We start from the raw sequence: 22,666 nt of genomic DNA on the forward strand, positions 1-22,666 counted from the left end.
AATCTGGACCAACAACTTCAAGGATCACGGAAGGAGAAAGCAGTTCAGTGACAGGCAGTGTTGGAGAAAAATCCCCTAACAACTTTGCACAATGGGACTTGTAACAATAACTTTGACCACGATTTTGTTAATTGCCATCAGAGGGCAAAGCTGGACAGGATACAACACCACCCATTTAAAGAAATGCTCCGGGAACACTGCCTGTGCTCTGTCTGCTGCCATGGCGGAGAACATGGACAACAAGGACTGTTTGATTTGTCATGCCATCCACAGCGTCTGGTCTGTTGTCCCCCTAACTTACAATGCAGCCAAGACAATCAAGATGAACGATGAAAAAAGTAATCAGACTTGCACCCTGCCAATCACCATCATAAAGATTTTAGCATTAGGAGACTGGCATAGAGGAGGACCTCAGCTATGGAATCAGAATAATGGAGCTGTGACTGTTTCAAAAGAATGTGAACCTTCAACAAGGCGAACTGACCTAGAAGAAGTTAGGGTGCAATGGGAGATGGGGGACACTTGTGTGTGTAGTCAGAATGGTAAACACAAAATGGGAAATTCAGTCTGCAAAACGACGATTGACGTCACACGAACCAAAAATGGACTGAAATGTTCAATCAGAGAGATGAATGTCTCTGGGTACTGCCCATTCAGTGAACTGTTTACATCAGATAAGACACCTCTATACTGGGTGTGCGGTGGTAAAGGAGTTACTACTTTTCCCAAGGACTTTGCCTGGAGTGGATGCTGCTATCCTGCTATAGTAGCACCAGGAATTCATTTTGTTGAATTACCAAGTTCACACCCTTTGTTCAGACAGAAGAGAGAAATGCCTACATACAGAGGATACATCCTTGCAGATCCATGGACATCACAAGCGACGAGTGCAATACTGGCTTTGATGTTAGAACAAATGAAGAATGACACTGCTGATTCTATCACTCTGTTAAATGATGAAATGAGAGCAATAAGAAGTGCTGTAATTCAGAACAGAATGACCTTAGACCTTTTAACAGCTAAGGCCGGAGGACTATGCAAAATGTTGAACTTGTCATGCTGTTTTTCCATTCCAGATTACTACAACAATATTCTTGACTTGATAAATCACATGAAAACCATAATTGTTGATCCACCTGAAGCATATGACTGGAGTAAAGGGATGAGACAATGGTTCTCTAACTGGGTGACATACTTTAATTTGTTGTTTCCTGTTCTACTAATGATTTTACTACTTTTATGTTTGGCTCCATGCTTATTACAATCCTTACAGGGAATGATTAAGACAAGTCTTGGAATAATCCATAGATCACAGTATTAGATTATGATTATGTGTTTAGATTTTGCTTGCTATTATTTGAAAAACAGATTGATCAATTTTCTTTAAAGGGAAGCACTAAATCATAAATGATTTAAAGTGGCCATATTGTTAAATATTTTCTTATTTCTTGGGCTTCACTTTCTGACTTTCTCTGTGTCTTGGGATTTTTCCATTGTGCAGCTCATGTACCTACCTAGACAAAACAAGAAGTAGCAGTCCTTGGACACACTGACACTCTCACACACAACCAGAAGTTGAAGACACACACACATTATTATTTTTCTTGAAATGCCATACATGGTAAGGTTTGATTCTTAAGTCGTATGATTGGATGCTCAAGCCATCCTGGAGATTGTTGTTTAACCTATGTCTATAAATATGACCCTTCTTCCTGAATAAATCTGAGAATGCTTTGTACCACACTTGATCTGTGTCTGCTTGGTCATTCTCCCGAGGCCTCGCGCTGCTGCTGCCACACATCACAGGGGTTGAGGCGCCTGTTTCTTAACTGATGACTGGAATTACAAATATTCTACCTATTATTGAGATTTTGATCTAACACAGTCTTTCCTATGTTGGATGTTGAGCACATGGCTAGTTTGTAGGCCGAGGCAAGGAGATCCGTTCAGTCATCCAGAAGCAAGGAAAAAGAGAAGGAGTGGCATTTTCACGTGCTTTTAACCTCTGGTCAAAGTCACACCTCTCAGTTGTTGACTGGACCAATGAAGATTTCCGGGTGACAGCACCCCCCCTTGTCGGGGCTTTTACGACTAAGCAGATTAACACGCTGAGTTTTTGAATAAGAACTATTAAAGATCCTGGTACTACTGATGTGTTGCACAGGTATGGACATACCACATACACAAGCATTTAAATCGTTCGATACAAACTCATAGACACTAAACATGGCATGATTGAAGTTACCTTAAATGTATCATAAAACATACACATGAATACAATGATTGTAATACAGCAACGGCAATAATGGATACCTCTTCCTGGGACTGGTATGTTCATTTATAGAAGAGTCTGTCTATACATTATTGCAAAAGAGTCTGTGTTATGTGTGGATAATGCAGGAAAGATGCACGTTTTTGTGTGTCTCTTCTCTGCTCTCCATGTGGCATTTATTGGTGCAATAAAACTTGTAACTGAGAACTTCTCGGGGGATGGAAGCCAGACCCCAGAGTGAGCTTAAAACTATTGGTTAACTAACAAATAACTGTGTCTGATTTGCCTCAGTCATTACACATATGACAACAGTAAAATTGTTATAAAATATGATTAATATCATATTTGATGATGTCAGAAACTCGATTATATTTCACATGAAGCTGATGATTCATACAGAATTCAGACATTTCACATATTCATCATCAATTAAAATTTGATCATTGTGTTTTAATATTTGAGCACAAACGCTAGAGGAAAATCTCATGAATTATGACAATGACATGTTCTTCATGAATCATGTTTGTGAAAGACACTTTTCAACTGAACAGTAATTTCAACAGTAATAATAGAGATTGATGTGAAACTACAATAAAAACTGATTTCCATCAGTACAAGTAGAGGCTGAGAAAAGAACAGATACACACTGTCACTCATCATGATCACACACTGATTTGACTGTCTATATGAGGATTTCTCTCACACACACACACACACTGATCTATATGAGGATTTATCACACACACACACACACACACACTGATCTATATGAGGATTTATCACACACACACAGATCTATGAGGATTTATCACACACACACACACACACACACACACACACACACACACACATACACGCCTATATTACAAACAGGGGACTATCACTCTACACCCGCCAAGAGGGGACTAGTGTTTCTGGTCATTTTGAAGAAACAAAAATGACATACAAAATTTTTAGCCTGCAATGGAACTGTGTGTGTGAACAGTGAACTGGCAGAGAAGTCATTATGTAACTTTATATAATTATGTAATGTTCACACAGGCATAAGGGATCACAGTAGGCATAAACATACACAATATACAAATAAAAAAAATAATGACCAAACCATCAGTTATTAAAAATTTTAAATGTTGAATTGCTTGAGGAAAAACCATTTGAATCAGTTTTAAATACAAAGGGGGAAAAAATACAGTCAGTGAGATGGCAACAGTTCAAAAGCTAATGTTTTGGACATTACAGAAGAGTATTTTCTTTAAGAAATGTATTCTCTGTTGTGGATTCATACAGTATATGATCAGTCCACATATCCCATTTAAGCTTATTGTCAAGTATACCAAGATATTTATAATTTTGGACTGATTGTACTGGCTTCCTATTAATTAAAAAAATAATTTATGCTCTCTAAAATTAATAGACATTTTCTTTGTTTTGGAGATGTTTAGAGTGAGATTTGATTCCTTGCACCAATTTAAAAAGATTGAGGACTGGACTGTGTTCCTCCTGCCCATCATATAAGAGACTCACTAGCCATGTTTCCATTGTTGAGCCAAAAACTTCAAATCTTGCTGCATTAAAAAAATCCTCAGTTGGCTCAATTAAATTATGTGAACTGAACACTGGCACTTCATTTCTTAAACCAACCAAAGATTTTCAATGAAACAATCAACATAAAAATTAATTTGGACCTAAAAATGAATGAATAAATAAATAAATAAATAAATAAATAAATAAATAAATAAATAAAAATCTTATTACAGTGTATTTTTTATGGCAAGAACTAAGTTCAAAAGTTTAAATCTAGCAGAAACAGGTATAAGGTAACAACTGCAGGTCACCATTTTATCAGGTTAGTGATTATTTATATTAAACAAATGGATACTGGTCCCCTGTTAGATGGTGTGAAATGATCTGGTTGCTTTGCCAGTTCTTCAGTTTCATTCATTTTGACCTTAAAAATATTTTTACAGTGTATTTTAATAACAAGAATAGGTGTTTTAGTGTTTTTATGAACATTGCTGCTACATTCAAAGATATACAGAATACAAAATATTGCTAAATATAAAGGTATAAATATAAAAATATTATTTAACATCACTGAACCAACCTACCAATTTCAACAAAACTAGGCTTTATGGGTTAAATCAAGCAGAAATAGCTCTTTAAGGTAACAATTGCAGGTCATCACTTTATACAGTGAAATTTGATTTGATTAAACAACATGCCTTTGGTCCCCTGTTTGATGGTAAATTGTGGCATCTGTTTGGTTGCTTTGCCATTTCTTACCATCACAAACACACTAAATATTTTGGAGGTCAGATCTCAAAATTTTATGTTGACTTGCTGCATTGCTGCCAAATTGTCAGTTATCTCAATTAAATTATGTGAACTTAACTGACACTTTAGCTGAACCAACTGAAGATTTTCAATGCAGGAATCATCATAAAACTGAGTTTTGTCCTTTAAAATCTTTCTACTGCGATGAACATTATGAACATTGCTATTACATTCAGAGATAGTCAGAATAGGAAATATTGCTAAATATAAAGGCAACCAAGCAGGTGTCACTTTACCATCTAACAGGGGACCAGTGTCCTTTTGTGTAATGAAATCAATATAACATGCACATTTTGCTGCTGCTTAACTTCACCATGTACACTTTAACTTGTGTGAAAATGGGCATGGAATGGTGAATAAAAAATGGCAACCTATTATTGTAACCTGTTATTATAATGGTGAATTAGCTAATTTTGTTCAAGTCAATTATTAAACCTTACTGAACCAACCTAAATACTTTAATTTATAACAACAAAACAAAGTTTTATGGGTTAAATCAAGCACAAATAGCTCTTTGAAGTAATACCACTTTATACAGTGAATATTGATTCAATTAAATAAAATGCTTTTGGTCCCCTGTTAGATGGCAAATTGCGAAATCTGTTTGGTGGTTTTGCCATTTCTTACCATCACAAAACACACTGTAAATATTTTCCAGGTCAGATCTCAAAATTTTTTGTTGACTTGATGCATTGCTGAGTTGTCAGTTATCAATTAAATCATTTGAACTAAATGTCTTTTAACACTGGCACTTTAGCTAAAACAATTAAATATTTTCAATGCAACAATCAACATAACACTGAGTTTTAACCTTTAAAATCTTTTTTATGGCAATATCTGGTATTTTAGTTTTAATTATGAACATTGCTATTACATTCAGAGATCTGAAACATTGCTAAAAGTAAAGGCAACCAAACAGGTGTCACACTTTACCATCTAACAGGGGACCACCGTTCTTTTGTGTAATGAAATAACTATTACATGCACATTTTGCTGCTGTTTACCTTTACCATTTAACTTGATTGGAAATGGGCATGGAATTTAAAAAAATTGTAACATATTGTGGTAAACTGTTATTGTAATGGCAAATTAACTAATTTTGTTGAAGTCAATAATTAAACCTTACTAAACCAACCTAAATACATACATTTTTACCCCAGAAAAAGTTTTATGGGTTAAATCAAGCAGAAATAGCTCTTTAACAATTGCAGGTCATCACTTTATACAGCGATTTTTGATTTGATTAAACAAAATGCCTTTGGTCCCCTGTTTGATGGTAAATTGTGACATCTGTTTGGTTGCTTTGCCATTTCTTACTATCACAAACACACTGTAATTATTTTGGAGGTCAGATCTCAAAATTTTATGTTGACTTGCTGCATTGCTGCAAAATTGTCAGTTATCGCAATTAAATTATGTGAACTAAATGTTTTTTAACACGGACACTTTAGCTGAACCAACTGAAGATTTTCAATGCAACAATCAACATAAAACTGAGTTTTGACCTTTAAAATCTTTCTAAATTGTATTTTTATGGCAATATCTGGTGTTTTAGTTTTATTATGAACATTGCTATTACATTCAGAGATATGAAACATTGCTAAATGTAAAGGCAACCAAACAGGTTTCACACTTTACCATCTAACAGGGGACCACCGTTCAATTGTGTAATGATATCACTATTACATGCACATTTTGCTGCTGTTTAACTTTACCATTTGAGTGGAAATGGGCATGGAATTAAAAAAAAAGGTAACATATTGTGATAATCTGTTATTGTAATGGCAAATTAACTCATTTTGTTGAAGTCAATAATTAAACCTTACCAAACCTTAAATATGAAGTTGAATGACAACTTAAATACATTAATTTTTACCCCAGAAAAAAAGTTATATGGGTTAAATCAAGCAGAAATAGCTCTTTAAAGGTAACAATTGCAGGTCACCATTTTATACAGTGAATAGTGATTTTGTTAAACAAAATGTTTTTGGTCCCCTGTAAGATGGTAAAGTATGACACCTATTTAGTTGCTTTGCCATTTCTAACCATCACAAACACACTGTAAAGACTTTGGAGATATAGGGCCAGATTTACTAAAAAGGGAAAATTAGTGTGAGAGCTCAAAACCATAAAAGTGCTGATGGTAGTGGAAATTTCAGCATGTGATCTACTGACGAAGCACAAATTAAAGAACACACTGACGCAGCTGGATCACTTCCATAATGACCAACGCAATCTACCAAGAGAAGCGCAAATTAGCATCTGGTTTAAGATTTTTGCATTTAAAAGGTAAACTCCAACAAATGCATATGCAAAAAGGACAGCTGCAAAAATATCTGTGTCCACGCCTTTTCAGAGCTAATTTTTTCACCGTCTTTAGTAAATCCTGAAAGTGGATTTGTGCTGTTGCAAACCGTTAGTAAATCTGACCCCAAATGTCAATTTTATATTTTCACTAGCTGCATTGAAAATTAGGGCTGTACAATATCTGGAAATATCACAATTGTATATATATATATATATATATATATATATATATATATATATATATATATATATATATATATATAGGTTATATAATTTTCAGTTTTAAATATATTTAAATATAATTTAAATTGAATAAAAAAATATCACATACTGTATCACACAAATTGTATCACATACTGCATATATTTATGACAAGAACTGGTGTATTAGTGTTGTTATGAACATTGCTATTATATTCAGAGATATGAACTATTGTTATACATAAATGCAACTAAACAGGTGTAGCACTTTACCATCTAACAGGGGACCATTGTCCTTTTGTGTAGTGAAATTACTACAACATGTACATCCTGCTGCTGCTTAACTATCATTTACACTTTAACTTTAGAAATGGTAACATCTAAATTAACTTTTTAAATTTTGTTCAATTCAAAAATATTACCACTTTATACAGTGAATAGTGATTCTGTGAATCTCAAAATGACTGTCAGAGTCCCCTGTTAGATGGTAAACTGCGACACCTGTTTGGCTGATTTGCCATTTCTTTTTTTTGAAATTATCTTTTTATTAGGAAAGGCAAATTCCCATCACATACATTAGTTACAACTTTAGTTATTTAAGTACATAGATGGAGATGAATACAGATATTTTAGATGAGATTGTCCATATTGCCTTTCTGATATTTTCTTTTACGGACCACTACTTATTTCAGTTGGGAACCTTAACAAAGCAAAACAGAACCGGGATGCGCACCACTTCAAGTAATTAAAACATCACATAAAAAGAGGGCAGGTCTACACAGAGCACAAATACAGTCAAATGAAATCAGATCTAATTGGTTTTACATACTCAGTCCATTTAGTCCAAATCTTATAGAATTTTTCTTTTTCAACTTTGAGGGAAAAGGATATCTTTTCCATAACATAAATTTCATAGACAATTTCAATCCATTCCTCAATGGTGGGTGGATCTACTTTTAACCATTTCCTCGTAACAGATTTCTTACTGGCTGCCAATAGTATCACAAGCAGTTTTTTATCATTGATGTTCCATGTTTCCAACCCTAGATTACCCAAATACACAGTTTCACATTTAAATGGAATGTTTACATTAAATACATTGTTTATGTGTTTATGGATCTCTTCCCAGTAAGATCTTATTATCTGGCAGTCCCAAAAAATATGGAAGTGATTGGCTCCGTTAAATCCACAAAGTCTCCAACAGGCATCTCCGCTGCCTTGGTATCGTTTCTGAGTGGGTGTAATAAAAAATCTCGCAATATTCTTCCAGCAGAATTCCCGCCATGTGTTTGACCCGGTTGATAACCATTGTAACTGGCATATTTTCCCCCAGCTCTCCTGTGTGATCTTCACATTTATTTCCTTTTCCCATTTCTTCTTCATGTATTCTGTATTTTCTTGTTTACATAATTGTATAGCATTATATAGTTTGGAGATAATTTTGTTGCTTGGTCTGGGTTTAGTTAGTGATAAAAATACTTCCAGGAACCCTGACTCACTAGTTCCTAACACCCCTTTAATATTTTTGTTAAAGTATTGTCTTACTTGCAGGTATCTAAAAAAATCATCTTTTCCCAGTCCATAATCTTTCTGTAGGGTTTCAAAACTCTGGAATGCCCCTTTGTGAATAAATGAATGATAAGTAGTTAAACCTTTTAAGATCCATATCTTAAACCTGCCATCGATTCTGTTTGGTGCAAAGTCTGAATCATAGGCACACCATCTCATAATTTTAGATGCTTCTCCTAATCTGCAAATTTTAACTATTGCCTGCCAGGACTTCAGAAAGCTGCCTGTTATAGAATCATCTGGGATGGCCTGTTCTTCTAGTAATTTGTTGTCACTTAGTAAAGCTGTTATTGGGATTCCGTTTAACATTGTACTTTCTATTTCTTTCCATGTTGCAGTGTATGTTGGTGAGCACAGGCAGACTAAGGGTCTCAGTTGGGCTGCATGATAATATTCTTGTAGGCAAGGAAGGCCCATTCCACCCTTCTCTTTTCTTAATTGCAGTGTCTTAAATTTAATTCTGGCTCTTTTCCCTTGCCACAAATACCTTGCTATTAATCTGTCCCATTCTAAGAACTGCTTAGATGGTATTTTGGTTGGCAGACATTGAAAAAGGTATAGCATCCGTGGAAGAATATTCATTCTGATTGATTCTATGCGGGAACTTAAACTCAAAAAGGGAATAACATTCCATCTGTGAATATCAGATTTTATCTTTGAATTTAATGGGCCATAATTGATTTCGTACAATCTTGAGAAGTCCCTAGGTAATACAACACCCAAATATTTAATAGATTCAGCATCCCATTTCCAATTGTACATGGTCTTAATCGAGGCTGGTGGATCATAGTTAAATTTTAATATTTGAGTTTTGTTAATATTAATTTTATAACCTGAAATGGAACCAAATTCTTCTAGTAATTTCATCAATTTTGGGAGTGTCTGAGTAGGTTGTGTTATACTTATCAATAAATCGTCAGCAAATAGGGCCAGTTTTTGCTCCCCAGATTTCATTGTTACCCCCTTTATATCCGACCTTTGCCTAATCAGTTGACTCATGGGTTCTATAAACAGGGCAAAGAGGAGCGGCGACGCACAACACCCTTGTCTCGTTCCTCTCTCCAGAATAAATGAATTGGTTAGATCTCCATTGATTTTGATTCTAGCCGTTGGTTTATTGTATAAAGCTGCAAATGTATCAATTATAGTCATATGGAAGCCAAATTTTGAAAGTACTTTATATAAAAATGACCACCTCACAGAGTCGAACGCTTTCTCTGCGTCTAAACTTAATATCAGTGTTTCCAGTTTTTGTTGTGTGATTTGTCTCATAACGTGCAGTGTTTTCCTGATGTTATCTTGGGTCTGTCTTTGTCTGACAAAGCCAGTCTGGTCCTTGTGTATTAATACTGGTAATATCAGTTCTATTCTTTTAGATAATATGGAGGTGAATAATTTATAATCATTATTTAAAAGACTTACAGGACGGTAGTTCCCACAATCCAATTTGTCTTTCCCCTCTTTAGGTATGACCGAGATCATTGCCTCCCTCCAAGAGGGGGGGATATTTTTATTTTCCAAAACCCAATTGAATGTTTTTAATAATGTTGGAATTAGTTGATCTTGCATTGCTTTGTACCATTCTGTGGGAAAACCGTCGGTCCCTGGAGACTTCCCCCCTTTCATTCTCCTGATTGCTGATTGAATTTCTTCTTTTGTTATTTTAGATATTAATTTTCCATTTTGTTCATCAGTGATCTGTGGGAGATTAATCTGAGCCAGAAAGGCATCGATTTGATTATCATTGTTTTCCTGTGGCTGGGAATATAATGTTTTATAGTAATTTAGGAAGCATTGCTGGATTTTTTCCAGACTGGTTTCTATTTCATTTGTTGCAAAGTTTCTTATTTTGTGTATAGTTCTATCTGCTTGTTGTTTTCTTAACTTATATGATAGAAGTTTGAGTGATTTTCCACCTACCTCATAGTATTGTTGTCTTGTGAAAAGGAGCTTTTTTTGAATTTCCTGCATGTTTATTTCATCTATTTCTTTTTTTAATTTTTTAATCTTATGTTTTTTGTCATCTTTGAGAGACTTTGCATGTTCTTTCTGTAGTCTATTTAAATCTTCTTCCAATTTTTGGAGTTTTATTCCCTTCATTTTCTTCTCATATGAGGATATGGCTATTATTTTGCCCCTAATCACCGCTTTTAATGCATCCCAGAGAATAGGTGGAGTCACTTCTTCATTATCATTATTATCTAAGTACAACTGGATTTCGCTTTTCAATTTACCTTTAGTAACTGGGTTATTCAGAATGTTTGAATTCAGTCTCCAAAGAGTGGATTTCTTCTTATTATTCAGGTAGACTGACATATAAATGGGACTATGGTCTGAAATAGTGCTAACTTTTATTTCACAATTATCCACCCTACAAAGATCTCCTTTAAGCATAAAAAAGTAATCTATGCGCGAGTAGACATTATAAGCGCATGAGTAGTGCGAGTAATCTCGGCTCGTCGGGTTCATCTCTCGCCACACGTCCACGATACCCACTTCACACAACCAAGTATTTAATCTTCTACTAATGTTTTTGGCGCCAGATTTCCCGTTTGATGAGTCAATTTTCGGATTTAATCGGATATTAAAATCCCCGCCACATATTAGAATCCCTTGACTTTTTGTTGTCATTAGATCAATTATATGTTTATAAAAGGACCAGTCACTGCCCGGAGGGACATACACGTTAAGGAGACTCATCACAATTCCTTCTATTTTGCCCGTAACCATCACAAATCTGCCTTCGCTATCCTTATGCTCTGATATGTGTTCATAATTTACAGCACCGGATATCAGAGTCGCCACTCCTCTCCTCTTTCCCGATCCATGGGAAGAAAAGTAAACATGTTTAAATCCTGATTTATTCAATTTGGCATGTTCAGAGTCGTTAAGATGTGATTCCTGCAAAAAAGCTATCTGAATTCTATCTTTCTTTAATTTTGATAAGATTTTCCCCCTCTTAACCGGATTGAGTACTCCATTTATATTAAATGATGCTATCTTTAAAGACCTGTTCTGCATCTATGTGATTCCCCTCTTCATCCCGCTCAGAAACCTGGTGCGCTTTCCCCTCCCTGCAAGAACCGGCAGGGAATGAACAACTAACATAGTAATAAACATAAAACTGAACTCAATTTGTCCGTGTGACTTCCTATGTAGGGGTCTGTCAACCTGACCCTTTTGAGCCTCCCAAGGTGGCTCGAAGGGAAAAATCCCCCTCTTCAATCCGGAGGGAGAGGCCCTTACCTGCAACAGTCACATAGTGAAATAAAAAAAATAAATAAAAAAATAAAGGGCGGGGAATTCAAAGGTGAAAAGTTAGTCCCGAACGAACCAGTCGATCCTGTCATGGAATTCCACCCTTAATTACAGTACAATTCAAAAGATTTCACAACTGATTCTGCCGTCCTCGAGCTTTGGGTTAAATCCTTTAGGTCCCGGAGGGAGCCGGTGATGGTCTTCTGAAGGTTCGGAGCTTCTCCCTGTAGCATGCTTCCCGCCCGGTTTTGAGTGTGTCCTTCCTCGCTCGTCTGTCCACTCTTGTCCATGATAACCGCTGCACCTGCTCCAAGAGCGTCTCCGGAGGTCTGGTGATTGTCACAGTGTAACCTCTTCTCCGCAGGTCCTCTGATGCCTCCTCTATCGTATCATTGGTTTATTTTCTTGGCGAAACTCTCTTAGTTCTCGCAGAATCAACTCCAAATCAGCCATTTCTCCACGTTTTTTGCTAGCTTAAACCTATTAGCTGCTAATGTTGCTGCGCCCCGTCTTTCTCACTCCCTGTCTTCGGACGGTTTTTAATTGCTCTAAGTGGTGTTATAGCTCATGCCCCCTTATCTCTGTTTCTTATGAAATTATTTATTTGACTTGTATGGGGGAATTTATCTCATTTCTCTGGTTCAACCGGGAGCTCTCTTGCTATGCGGCCATTCTGACGATGTTCCAACCGGAAGTCTCATCCACCACACATTTCACGTCTCAACATGGCTGCTTTTGTATATTTGATGGATGAAAGTCATATTATATTTCATATAATAGGCTATATATTATATTTCATAATTTGTATTTTATGTCATAAACCAATGCTACTGGTCACCTTTTACATCTATCAGTGTTCCTGAAAAGTAACAGTTTTGAACAAGGTTTCTTTATCTTTATCTTTTTCTTTATCTATCTTTCTTTAGCGTCTGGTCCTCAACAGAACTGAGGTGGATGATGACATCACTGTAAAAAAAAGCTGAAAGTATACTTTGCGCACAGTCGAACACAATTTAAATGTGTATGTGCAGGTTGCACATACACAGTTACAGAAATCTGGTAGAAATTATAAAAAGTTACAAAAATCTGTATGCTGACCCTCACGTACGCATAAAACGTGAAGTATACTTTGGCCTTTAGAAAGATAATGACACAAAAAAATTCATTCAAAAAGAAAGGAAAAATTTAAATAAGGATTTGTTTATTGAGTAATAACTGGAATAATGAATGATGAAATTAATTTATTGTAATATATGCAATATAGAAAATAACTCATTCAGGTCACTTTAGACCCATGTTGTATATGTCCAAAACTGTTACTTTTCAGGAACACTGACAGATTTAAAGGGTGACCAACTGCATTGATTTATGTCAAAAAATAAAAAATAATGAAATATATAGCCTAATATATTAAATATAATAAGACTTGCATCCATCAAATATACAATAGTAGCCTTGTTAAGATGTGAAATGTGTGGCAGATGAACAGTTGTCTGCAGTAAATATGTTCCTACTTGCAAAAAATTTGCAAATAGATTTCTATATGGGTCATTTTTGACCCATGTGTGTAAAATTGATGTAGAAACTGCGTTTGTTTATAAAGTAAGAAAGAAAAAATAAACAATTATTTGTGAAAATCAAAAACAAGATATTTAATGAATACCTGGAATAAATAAATGACAAATTACATTTCTTTCAAAGATTCAGTGAAGAAACACTCAGTCATGATTGAAGTAACATAGGAAATGAATACGGGTCATTTTTGACCCATGTGTGTAAAATTGATGTAGACATACAAAAACTGTGTTTGTTTATAAAGTAAGAAAGAAAAAATGAACATAATGATTTTTGACAATCAAAAACAAGATATTTAAGGAATACCTTGAATAAATTAATGATAAAATACATTTCTTTTATAGATTCAGCAAAGAAACACTCAACCATGATTGAAATTACATAGGAAATGAATACGGGTCATTTTTGACCCATGTTGCGCATTAGAAGGGTAGTGATACAAAAATGATTTTTATTAAAAAAGTAAGAAAAAAATGAAAATGACGATTTGTGATGATCAAAAAGAAGTTAATTGAGGAATACCTGGAATACTGAATGATGAAATTAATTTCTTGCAAAGATATAGAAAATAAAAACTCAGCCGGGTCATTTTTGACCCATGTTGTGCATCAAAGGGTTAAAAACAGGATCCATTTATATTCAGTATATTTTGCATGTAAGTGGATGGCATTCGCAAAATAGCTTTGTCTTACTGAAGGCAGTTAATATATAATAAGTACAAAAATGCTCACAACTAAAGCTGTAAATCATAAGTTGTATATCAAGGTTAGTTCCACTATTAATGTTTTAACTGTGTCCCTGTGTATTCTGTGTTTGTAGGTTAGCTGCTCTGAAACTAACTGGATTAGCTGACAGCAGAAGATCGTGGGAAAGCATGAGCCAACTGGAAGTAATTCTTTGTGAAAACAGAGGGAAAACCATTGGTAATCATCTTTAACTGAACTGTTCAAAATGACTGAAATAGCATATGTTCTGAAATAGCATGCTTTGCAGAATACATTCAGGAGCACTGGGATGAGGATGAGTTCTTTGGCTACCAGTTTCTGAATGGCCTCAATCCCATGATGATCCAGCGCTGCTCAAAGTTGCCTGAGAATTTCCCCGTCACAGACGACATGGTCAAAGACTCCCTAAGAGGGAGCAGCTTGAAGCAGGAGATGAAGGTACACTACTTGCTACTGGCATGACTTGGAATTACTGGGTCTGGTTTGCATTGGTTGTGTCTAATTTTCTGTGTTTGTTCATTATTTGGTATGATCTACCCCCACACCCAGAAAGGGAACATCTTCCTGTCTGACTATAAGATGTTGGATGGGCTGGTGGGAAATGTAGTCAATGACAGGCAGCAGTACCTCACGGCTCCCCTGGTCCTGCTGTACAGTAACCCCCATGGCATGATGCTGCCCATTGCCATACAGGTGAATATCTTGAATTTGAAGTCAAGTCTTTACAATGCAGATTGTGTCAAAGCAGCTTTACAGTGAAAACTGGTAAATAATATTGGCTCTTAAAGAAAACTGTGTAATTTCCCATTATTAAAAATTAAATTAAATTCAGATTAATAAATCTTGAAAGATGAGGTAAACAATCTAATTATTGAAAAGAATGGCATGTGTCATTTTCTTAAAGGTGCCCTAGATTGTTTTTTTACAAGATGTAATATAAGTCCTAGGTGTCTCCTGAATGTGTCTGTGAAGTTTCAGCTCAAAATACCCCATAGATTTTGTTTAATTAATTTTTTTAACTGCCTATTTTGGTGCATCATTAACTATGCACTGATTTTTTTCAGCACGGCCCCTTTAAGAGATGCGTTTCCTCTGCCCCACGAGCTCTCGACTATACATACATCGCAAAAACAAAGTTCACACAGCTAATATAACCCTCAAATGGATCTTTACAAGATGTTCGTCATGCATGCTGTATGCATGCTTCGAATTATGTGAGTAAAGTATTTATTTAGATGGTTAAGGTTGATTCTGTGTGAGTTTGAGGCTATGCTCTGTGGCTAACGCTAACATTACACACTGTTGGAGAGATTTATAAAGAATGAAGTTGTGTTTATGAATTATACAGACTGCACGTGTTTAAAAATGAAAATAGCAACGACTCTCGTCTCTGTGAATACAGTAAGAAACGATGGTAACTTTAACCACATTTAACAGTATATTAGCAACATGCTAATTAAACATTTAGAAAGACAATTTACAAATATCACTAAAAATATCATGATATCATGGATCATGTCAGTTATTATTGCTCCATCTGCCATTTTTCGCTGTTGTTCTTGCTTGCTTACCTTGTCTGTGCACAGATCCAGCCTTTAATACTGTCTTTCCTTGTCTAATGCGTCGAATGGGCTGGCATTATGCAAATATTGGGGTCGTACATATTAATGATCCCGACTGTTACGTAACAGTCGGTGTTATGTTGAGATCCGAGTGTTTTCCGGAAGTCTTTTAAACAATTGAGATTTACATAAGAAGGAGGAAACAATGGGGTTTGAAACTCAATGTATGTCTTTTCCATGTACTGAACTCTTGTTATTCAACTATGCCGAGGTAAATTCAAATTCTGATTCTAGGGCACCTTTAAAGGGAGAAAAATCATAACCTAGATTCCCTCAGAAACCGTTTGTACAATTTTCATGCATGTTCAAATTCATTCTGCACAGTTAAGGCAAAAGCCCAGCAAAGAGAATCCGATCTTCCTCCCAACAGATTCAAAGGCAGACTGGAAACTGGCCAAGATCTTCGTTCGAAATGCAGAGTTTGCCATTCACGAGGTCGACTTTCACCTGCTGAGAACTCACCTGCTGGCAGAGGTGTTCACCGTGGTGACGTTGCGCAATCTTCCGCCTCCACACCCTCTCTACAAGGTACTGAATCTGTCATGCATGAGTTGGTTTGATTTGTGAACTCTTAGCAAAACGGGTATGTTCCAGACATGCCACATCCACAGAGAGAGAATGATAATGAGTTAATTAATATACACTATATTGCCAAACGTCAACTGTTAGTATTAAAACAAGTGGAAGCAATTGGGAACAAACTTCATGTGGCCTTCAGATTAGCTCAAGAACAGTGTGTGGAGAGCTTCATGGAATGGGTTTCCATGGCCGAGCAGCTGCATCCAAGCCTCACATCAATACAAAGCGTCGGATGCAGAGGTGTAAAGCACGCCGTCACTGGACTCAGTGGAGACATGTTCTTTGGAGTGACCAATCACCAATCATTCTCTGTCTGGCAATCCGATGGACGAGTCTGGGTTTGGCATTTGCCAGGAGAACGGTACTTGCCTGACAGCATTGTGCCAAGTGTACAGTTTGGTGGAGGGGGATTATGGTGTGGGGTTTTCAGGGGTTGGGCTTGAACCTTTAGTTGCAGTGAAAGGAACACTTAATGCTTTAGCATACCAATACATTTTGGACAATTTCATGCTCCCAACTTTGTGGGAACAGTTTGGGGATGGCCCCTTCCTGTTCCAACATGACTGCGCTCCAGTGCACAAATCAAGGTCCATAAAGACATGGAGGAGCAAGTTTGGTGTGGAACTTGACTGTTCTGCACAGAGTCCTGACCTCAACCCAACAGAACACCTTTGGGATGAATTAGAGCGGAGACTGTGAGCCAGACCTTCTCGCCAACATCACTGCCTGACCTCACAAATGTGCTTCTAGAAGAAAGGTCAAAAATTCCCATAAACACAATCCTAAACCTTGTGGAAAGCCTTCCCAGAAGAGTTGAAGCTGTTATAGCTGCAAAGGGTGGGCCAACTCCATATTAAACCCTACGGATTAAGAATGGGATGTCATTAAAGTTCATGTTACTTGTATACTTTTTGACGGTAGGGAGTTTTTGCAGTTGTAGTCTGTGGTCACAGTTGTCTATTTTACCTCAGACTTGTTGCTCTCCTTCACTATTTGCCTTTTGGAGAGCGGGTCTGACTCATCTATAGCCTGTGAACAAAGCCTACACAGAACATTAAAATTCATTATTCATATATTTTTATCTTCAAATAATAATGGCAGTGAATGCAAATCTCTTACTTTTCCTTCTCTAGCTCCTCTTTCCCCATATCCGATACAGATCAACATCATGGCCTGAAATCGGCTGATATCCAAGGATGGGGTCATTTCCATGGTATGCAAATAGCATTGTTAAAGAGGCACTAGAGGTTCAAACTTCAATTATCATCCAGTACACATTTTTTTTTAATCCAGCAAATTTCTCCTCACAATGGCGTTTGTGGTGCCAGATCTTTGTTTATAGCCCTTAAACTAACTTTATGTCATGTGTCTTTTCTCCATTAACTAGTATGCAGAAGTAGGTGGAGAGTCATTGGCAACGTTGCTGAAGCGTGCTACTGCCTCCCTGACCTATAGCGCCCTCTGTCTTCCTGATAACATCTCTGAGAGAGCCCTGGAGAATGTACCCCACTACTACTACAGAGATGATGGGATGAAACTGTGGAACATCATCAACAAGTATGACTACCGGTGGAGTTAATCTGGTGTTTTTTTAATAGGCTTTATGCTTTCTACTCTCCAACTATGTGTATGTGTGTGTTACTTAAGACATCCAGTTTTTAGGGCTGAACTAATACGTCCTGGTGCACTTTCTGATTCATATTTCAACAAATACAGTGTCAGTTATACAGGTTCATGAGTTTAATAGTCAGTAAGCACATGCTGTACTGTGTTGCAAGTCCCTTTGAATAAATTCCAGCTTAAGAAATAAATGCAAAGCAATTCAAAAAAAAAAAAAAAGAAAGAAAAGAAAAAAGGTAAGCTATAAATATGTAAACCTGAAACATCTGACTGTGTTGCTTACAGGTTTGTTGCGGCTTTCTTGTCACACTACTATCAATGTGATGCACACATGCAGAAGGACACAGAGCTGCAGCAATGGATCAGTGAGATATTTACCAATGGCTTCCTGGGAAGAGATGGCTCAGGTGTGTTATTTACCTTTACATTTATTAATTTGGCAGATGCTTTTTTTCCAAAGCGCCTTACAAGCGAGGAATACAACAAGTGATGAGATATAGACTCAAGAAGTGTTCACAATACAACTTCCAGCATAAGCTAGAATAGGCAGAGATTAAAGGAAATTAAATGGGCTAGACCAATGAGTATGCATTTCCAAAGGAACTGTTGCCATATCAGGACATTTAATCCAACAAAGGTTTCCTTTTTTTTTTTGTGATCATCTCAGTATTTGCACTGCATAGCATAGACATGTTTGAGGCACAACCTCTTTTGTAAACCCCACTTTCATTGTCTAGAACTGAACCAGGTCAACAGTCAAAAGTAGTTTGTAATTTATGGCTCAACTCTCCATTTCAGTGTGTGTGCGCACGCATATATAAACATCCCAAATTGAGTTCCTCACAGAAACAGCCTTTCATTCTACTTCACAGGAATACCATCATCTCTTCAGACTGTGACAGAGCTCGTCAAGTTTGTCACCATGGTGATCTTCACTGCGTCAGATCTAAACAATGGACAGGTGAGTTAGTACAAGTCAATTCGCTTCCAGTCACACAGAGCCATTAAAGCTGCAGTCCCTGATCCTAATCCCATACGCCTTTTCTCAAATCCAGCGTATTGCTCCATACATTCCTCTAGCTGTCCATTCAGTGTCCGAGCTCAAAAAACCCTCTGTTATCCTGGCTCCTTGAATGAGTAACAAACAGGAGCATGAAGGGGAGGGGTTTCAGTTGATTGGCTATTGAGCTCAACAGATTTGTGGACTTTTAACTCTTGTCTGTTATTTACATTACCTCAAGATACTTCAAGCCCCTGGAGCAGGTATTCCACAACGCCAAGAAAAACCTGTCCATATCCACTTTTCATGGCCTAAGTGATGTTAATTATGTGTTCTTATTATTCTTTGTGAATATTTGGCTTACATGTCATAATTTTTCACCACTTCGTTTCCCCCCCAGTTTGACTTTGGCGGCTGGATGCCTAACTACCCCAGTGCCCTCAGAAAGCCCCCTCCCAAGGAGAAAGGCCAAACCACTGAGGACACGATCCTGGAGACCCTTCCTGATGTGAGCACGACAGTGAATATAATGGCTGTCCTGAGACTGCTGACCCAGGATTCTGCAGACCAAGTGAGTTTGTACATCATCAGAGCAAATGTTCTTGTGTATGGCATGATATTATTCTGGATGTCAATCCAGAATACTTACACTGCTTTGCATTACCTTACCATTACATTACAAAGGACATTTAGCAAACTGTGAGCATAGTGTTGCAGTGGACTCTTGCAGAATATTAGTGTGCTTGTCATACACGGCATGTTAAACATTGATATACAACAATCTTGTTACCCTGTCCGTAGTACCCTCTGGGACATTTCCCAGAAAATCTGCATGATGAAGAGGTCCCCTGCAAGCTCATTGAAGAGTTTCAGAAGGATCTGAGGAAGTTGTCGGATCTCATCGAGGAGCGGAACAAGAATTTGGAGCTTCCCTACACCTATCTGAACCCCAAAAATGTGGACAACAGTGTAGCCATTTGAAAGGAGACAAAATTCTTTTTTTACCATGTTTGTATTTCTATTTATAACTTTGTCAATAAAAATAAAGACCAAAGCAAAAATAACTCAAAGTGAGATCATGGATATTTCCTTAAATAATGTGAAAGGCACTGCTTGCATTTAAGTTGTGGGTTCTGAGATAAAAGTTTTTACTACTGTGCTGCAGTGTTAATTTCGTCAACCAAAAATTGATGAAATATGTTCGCCGACGACCTTTATTTCCACGACTAAAGCCGCACAATTTGTGGCTGTCCCAGACGATAGATTGCCATCGTGAAACAATCATGGTGATTTCTGTGATCGTGGCTCTGAATCGGTGGTCCTATGTAGTATAGTGAGAGAGGTTCAAAGACGGACGTTTCCCAGTCTTACAACACAAAACATACAATCATTTTCTGACAGTGTCATAAATTCAGCATGATCATCGCACAGTGTGTTTGGCTGGTCAGTAGACGTAGGTCGTATAGCAGCAATGAAAATGTGACATGAAATCAACGCGACATGGTGCTAAAACTGAAAACTGCTTACCTCAAGCTCTTTTCCCTTCTTTTGCCGCTTCCTTTTTATTTTCAGCACACATAAAATTACAACTGCTGAAGTGTGATTCTACATAGTGTTTTGTTTACCAGTAGCTCATGCTGAGGACGTTTTACAACACAATGCAATATTGTTGATGAGACTGCAACGTGGCTAAAAGACAAAAAACTGTGATTTCAAAAGATTGTCGAATAAAGGAGCCAAAAATGTTTTTATGAGCGTTCATGTTTACGGTTCCCAGATTTCCAGAATTTAAACCCCCCAATCTGAGCTTTTCTGTTAAAAGAACACATTTTACTTCATCTTTGCTATCTGGCAATCCCGCACACGCTCTGTCTACACTGTGTTTTCAGATCATCTGCGCTTCTTCCTCAGATAAGTAAGCTTAAGTTTTACGAACATCATTTGAGATTTTGTACTTGAAGTGTCATTCAGTCGGTCTATATTCCACTGCTCGTTTGCTGATTAAATCTGCGACCAAAGTGCAGGCTAATATCCAACAGTGGTGACTGACGTCCGACAAAATTCTGAGTTTTGCCGTTCATTTTATTCTACTCCACCTTAAATTAACATGAAAACTGAACATGTATTTCTAGCAGGTAAAATGAGTACATGGGTTCGGGCCAAAATACAGAGCTCGGAGCCCTCTCCTCGGACAGCACGCCAAATACGCATACTACGCATACTATTTACTATCTGATTATTTGTAAGTGTGAACTCGTGAAGTGCTGTTCTCGACAATAAGTGGTTAGCACTTACTAGCATGAAGAACAAATATAGACACAGACTGTATAGAGATTCAAAGAGGCTCTGCGTAGGAATGACACCCAGTATACAAATCAACATAACCTGAAACAAGGTTTTATTCAAACTTATTGATCTAACAATCATGTATTTAAAGTCCTGCTGCCATCTCAACACAGCTGTGCCAATTCTGCTGCTGAACCCCTTCATCCATCATGTCCCTCACTGCTGCTCTTCTCAATGGGGACAACGTTGATCTAGAGGATGAAGAAGATGATGGTAATGATGGACCCCTGAACCCCTAAACCTTGAAGCAAGAGTGGGAGAAGATGTGAGGGACAATCGCTGCAGCAAACATTCATGTGCTCTCCATGATTAAACTGTTTGAAATTTCATGTTTTCATAGCTCTCTCCATTTACTCCTGAAATCTGAACTGCTGAGGACAAGGTGGATTCATTTTGTTTTCCAAGAAAATGCTCCATCAACTCTACCAAAAATCATCTACACAAATCATTTCACACTGGACAGCTTTGTGAACGAATGTCAATACAAAGGGACAATACAAAACATACAGCCTCCAGAGTTATGGAATTATATTTGTCTCAATAAAACTGAACATAACTGAACATATCAAAAATATGCCATTACAAAAGAATAAAAACAATGAAAATTAAAAAAAAGAACTCAGTTGCATAAATTTAACAAGCTCTTCAATTATGCTTCATTCTTTGTTAATGTTTTTCAAAGATTCATTTTCGCAAAATCGTAGATTCTGAAAACATTGCCACAAGTTTCACTTACACTTCACAGTTTTTTGTTTGTTGTTTTGGCACAACCCTCTCATGGAGGTGGGCTTAACAGTGCTCTACTCTGATTGGATAGTAAACTTTTGATGAACAGGTGCTCTCTGACCTGGAAGTACAGATGTCACTCAGTGGCGCGCATATTGGAAAGCTCTCGCGGGGATTTGTGTGCAATACCTTGTGCTTCGTATTACTAAATATGTAAATAATATTTGACCTTTGATCATCTCAGTCTGTAAAGATGAGCTCTCAGGAGAGACACGGAAGCAGCATCATCTTCCTCCGCTAGTCCTTCAAAGCAGCTTGAAGTAAGTTCGTGTTACTGAAGAAACCAATAACATCTATAAAATTTTTATTCATGTACAGTGTGCAACAGTTCTGGCTTTATTTGACATTTGTTTAAAAATTGATAAAGTTTTATTGATTAAAAACTTGATTAAAATGTATATCATGATACCATGTATAGATATAAACAAAGAGAGAAAGAGAGAAGAGGATGATTGGTTTAAATATCCTAAAGG

At 36.9% G+C, this 22,666-nt stretch overlaps 1 protein-coding gene across 1 annotated transcript; it reads left to right on the top strand.

Annotated features, from left to right (window-relative positions):
• The first annotated feature begins 220 nt into the window (after positions 1 to 220).
• On the top strand, positions 221 to 20,042 carry LOC137005633 (polyunsaturated fatty acid lipoxygenase ALOX15B-like). Its single transcript, XM_067366458.1, is given in 12 exon segments — positions 221 to 906; positions 14,335 to 14,438; positions 14,509 to 14,678; positions 14,790 to 14,933; positions 16,187 to 16,390; positions 17,575 to 17,596; positions 17,599 to 17,654; positions 17,829 to 17,998; positions 18,347 to 18,468; positions 18,934 to 19,022; positions 19,462 to 19,632; positions 19,863 to 20,042. Coding segments are annotated over 12 exon segments (2,118 nt in total).
• Positions 20,043 to 22,666: the final 2,624 nt, after the last annotated feature.

The sequence above is a fragment of the Chanodichthys erythropterus genome, chromosome 3 (assembly GCF_024489055.1).
Source record: "Chanodichthys erythropterus isolate Z2021 chromosome 3, ASM2448905v1, whole genome shotgun sequence".
NCBI lineage: Eukaryota > Metazoa > Chordata > Actinopteri > Cypriniformes > Xenocyprididae > Chanodichthys > Chanodichthys erythropterus.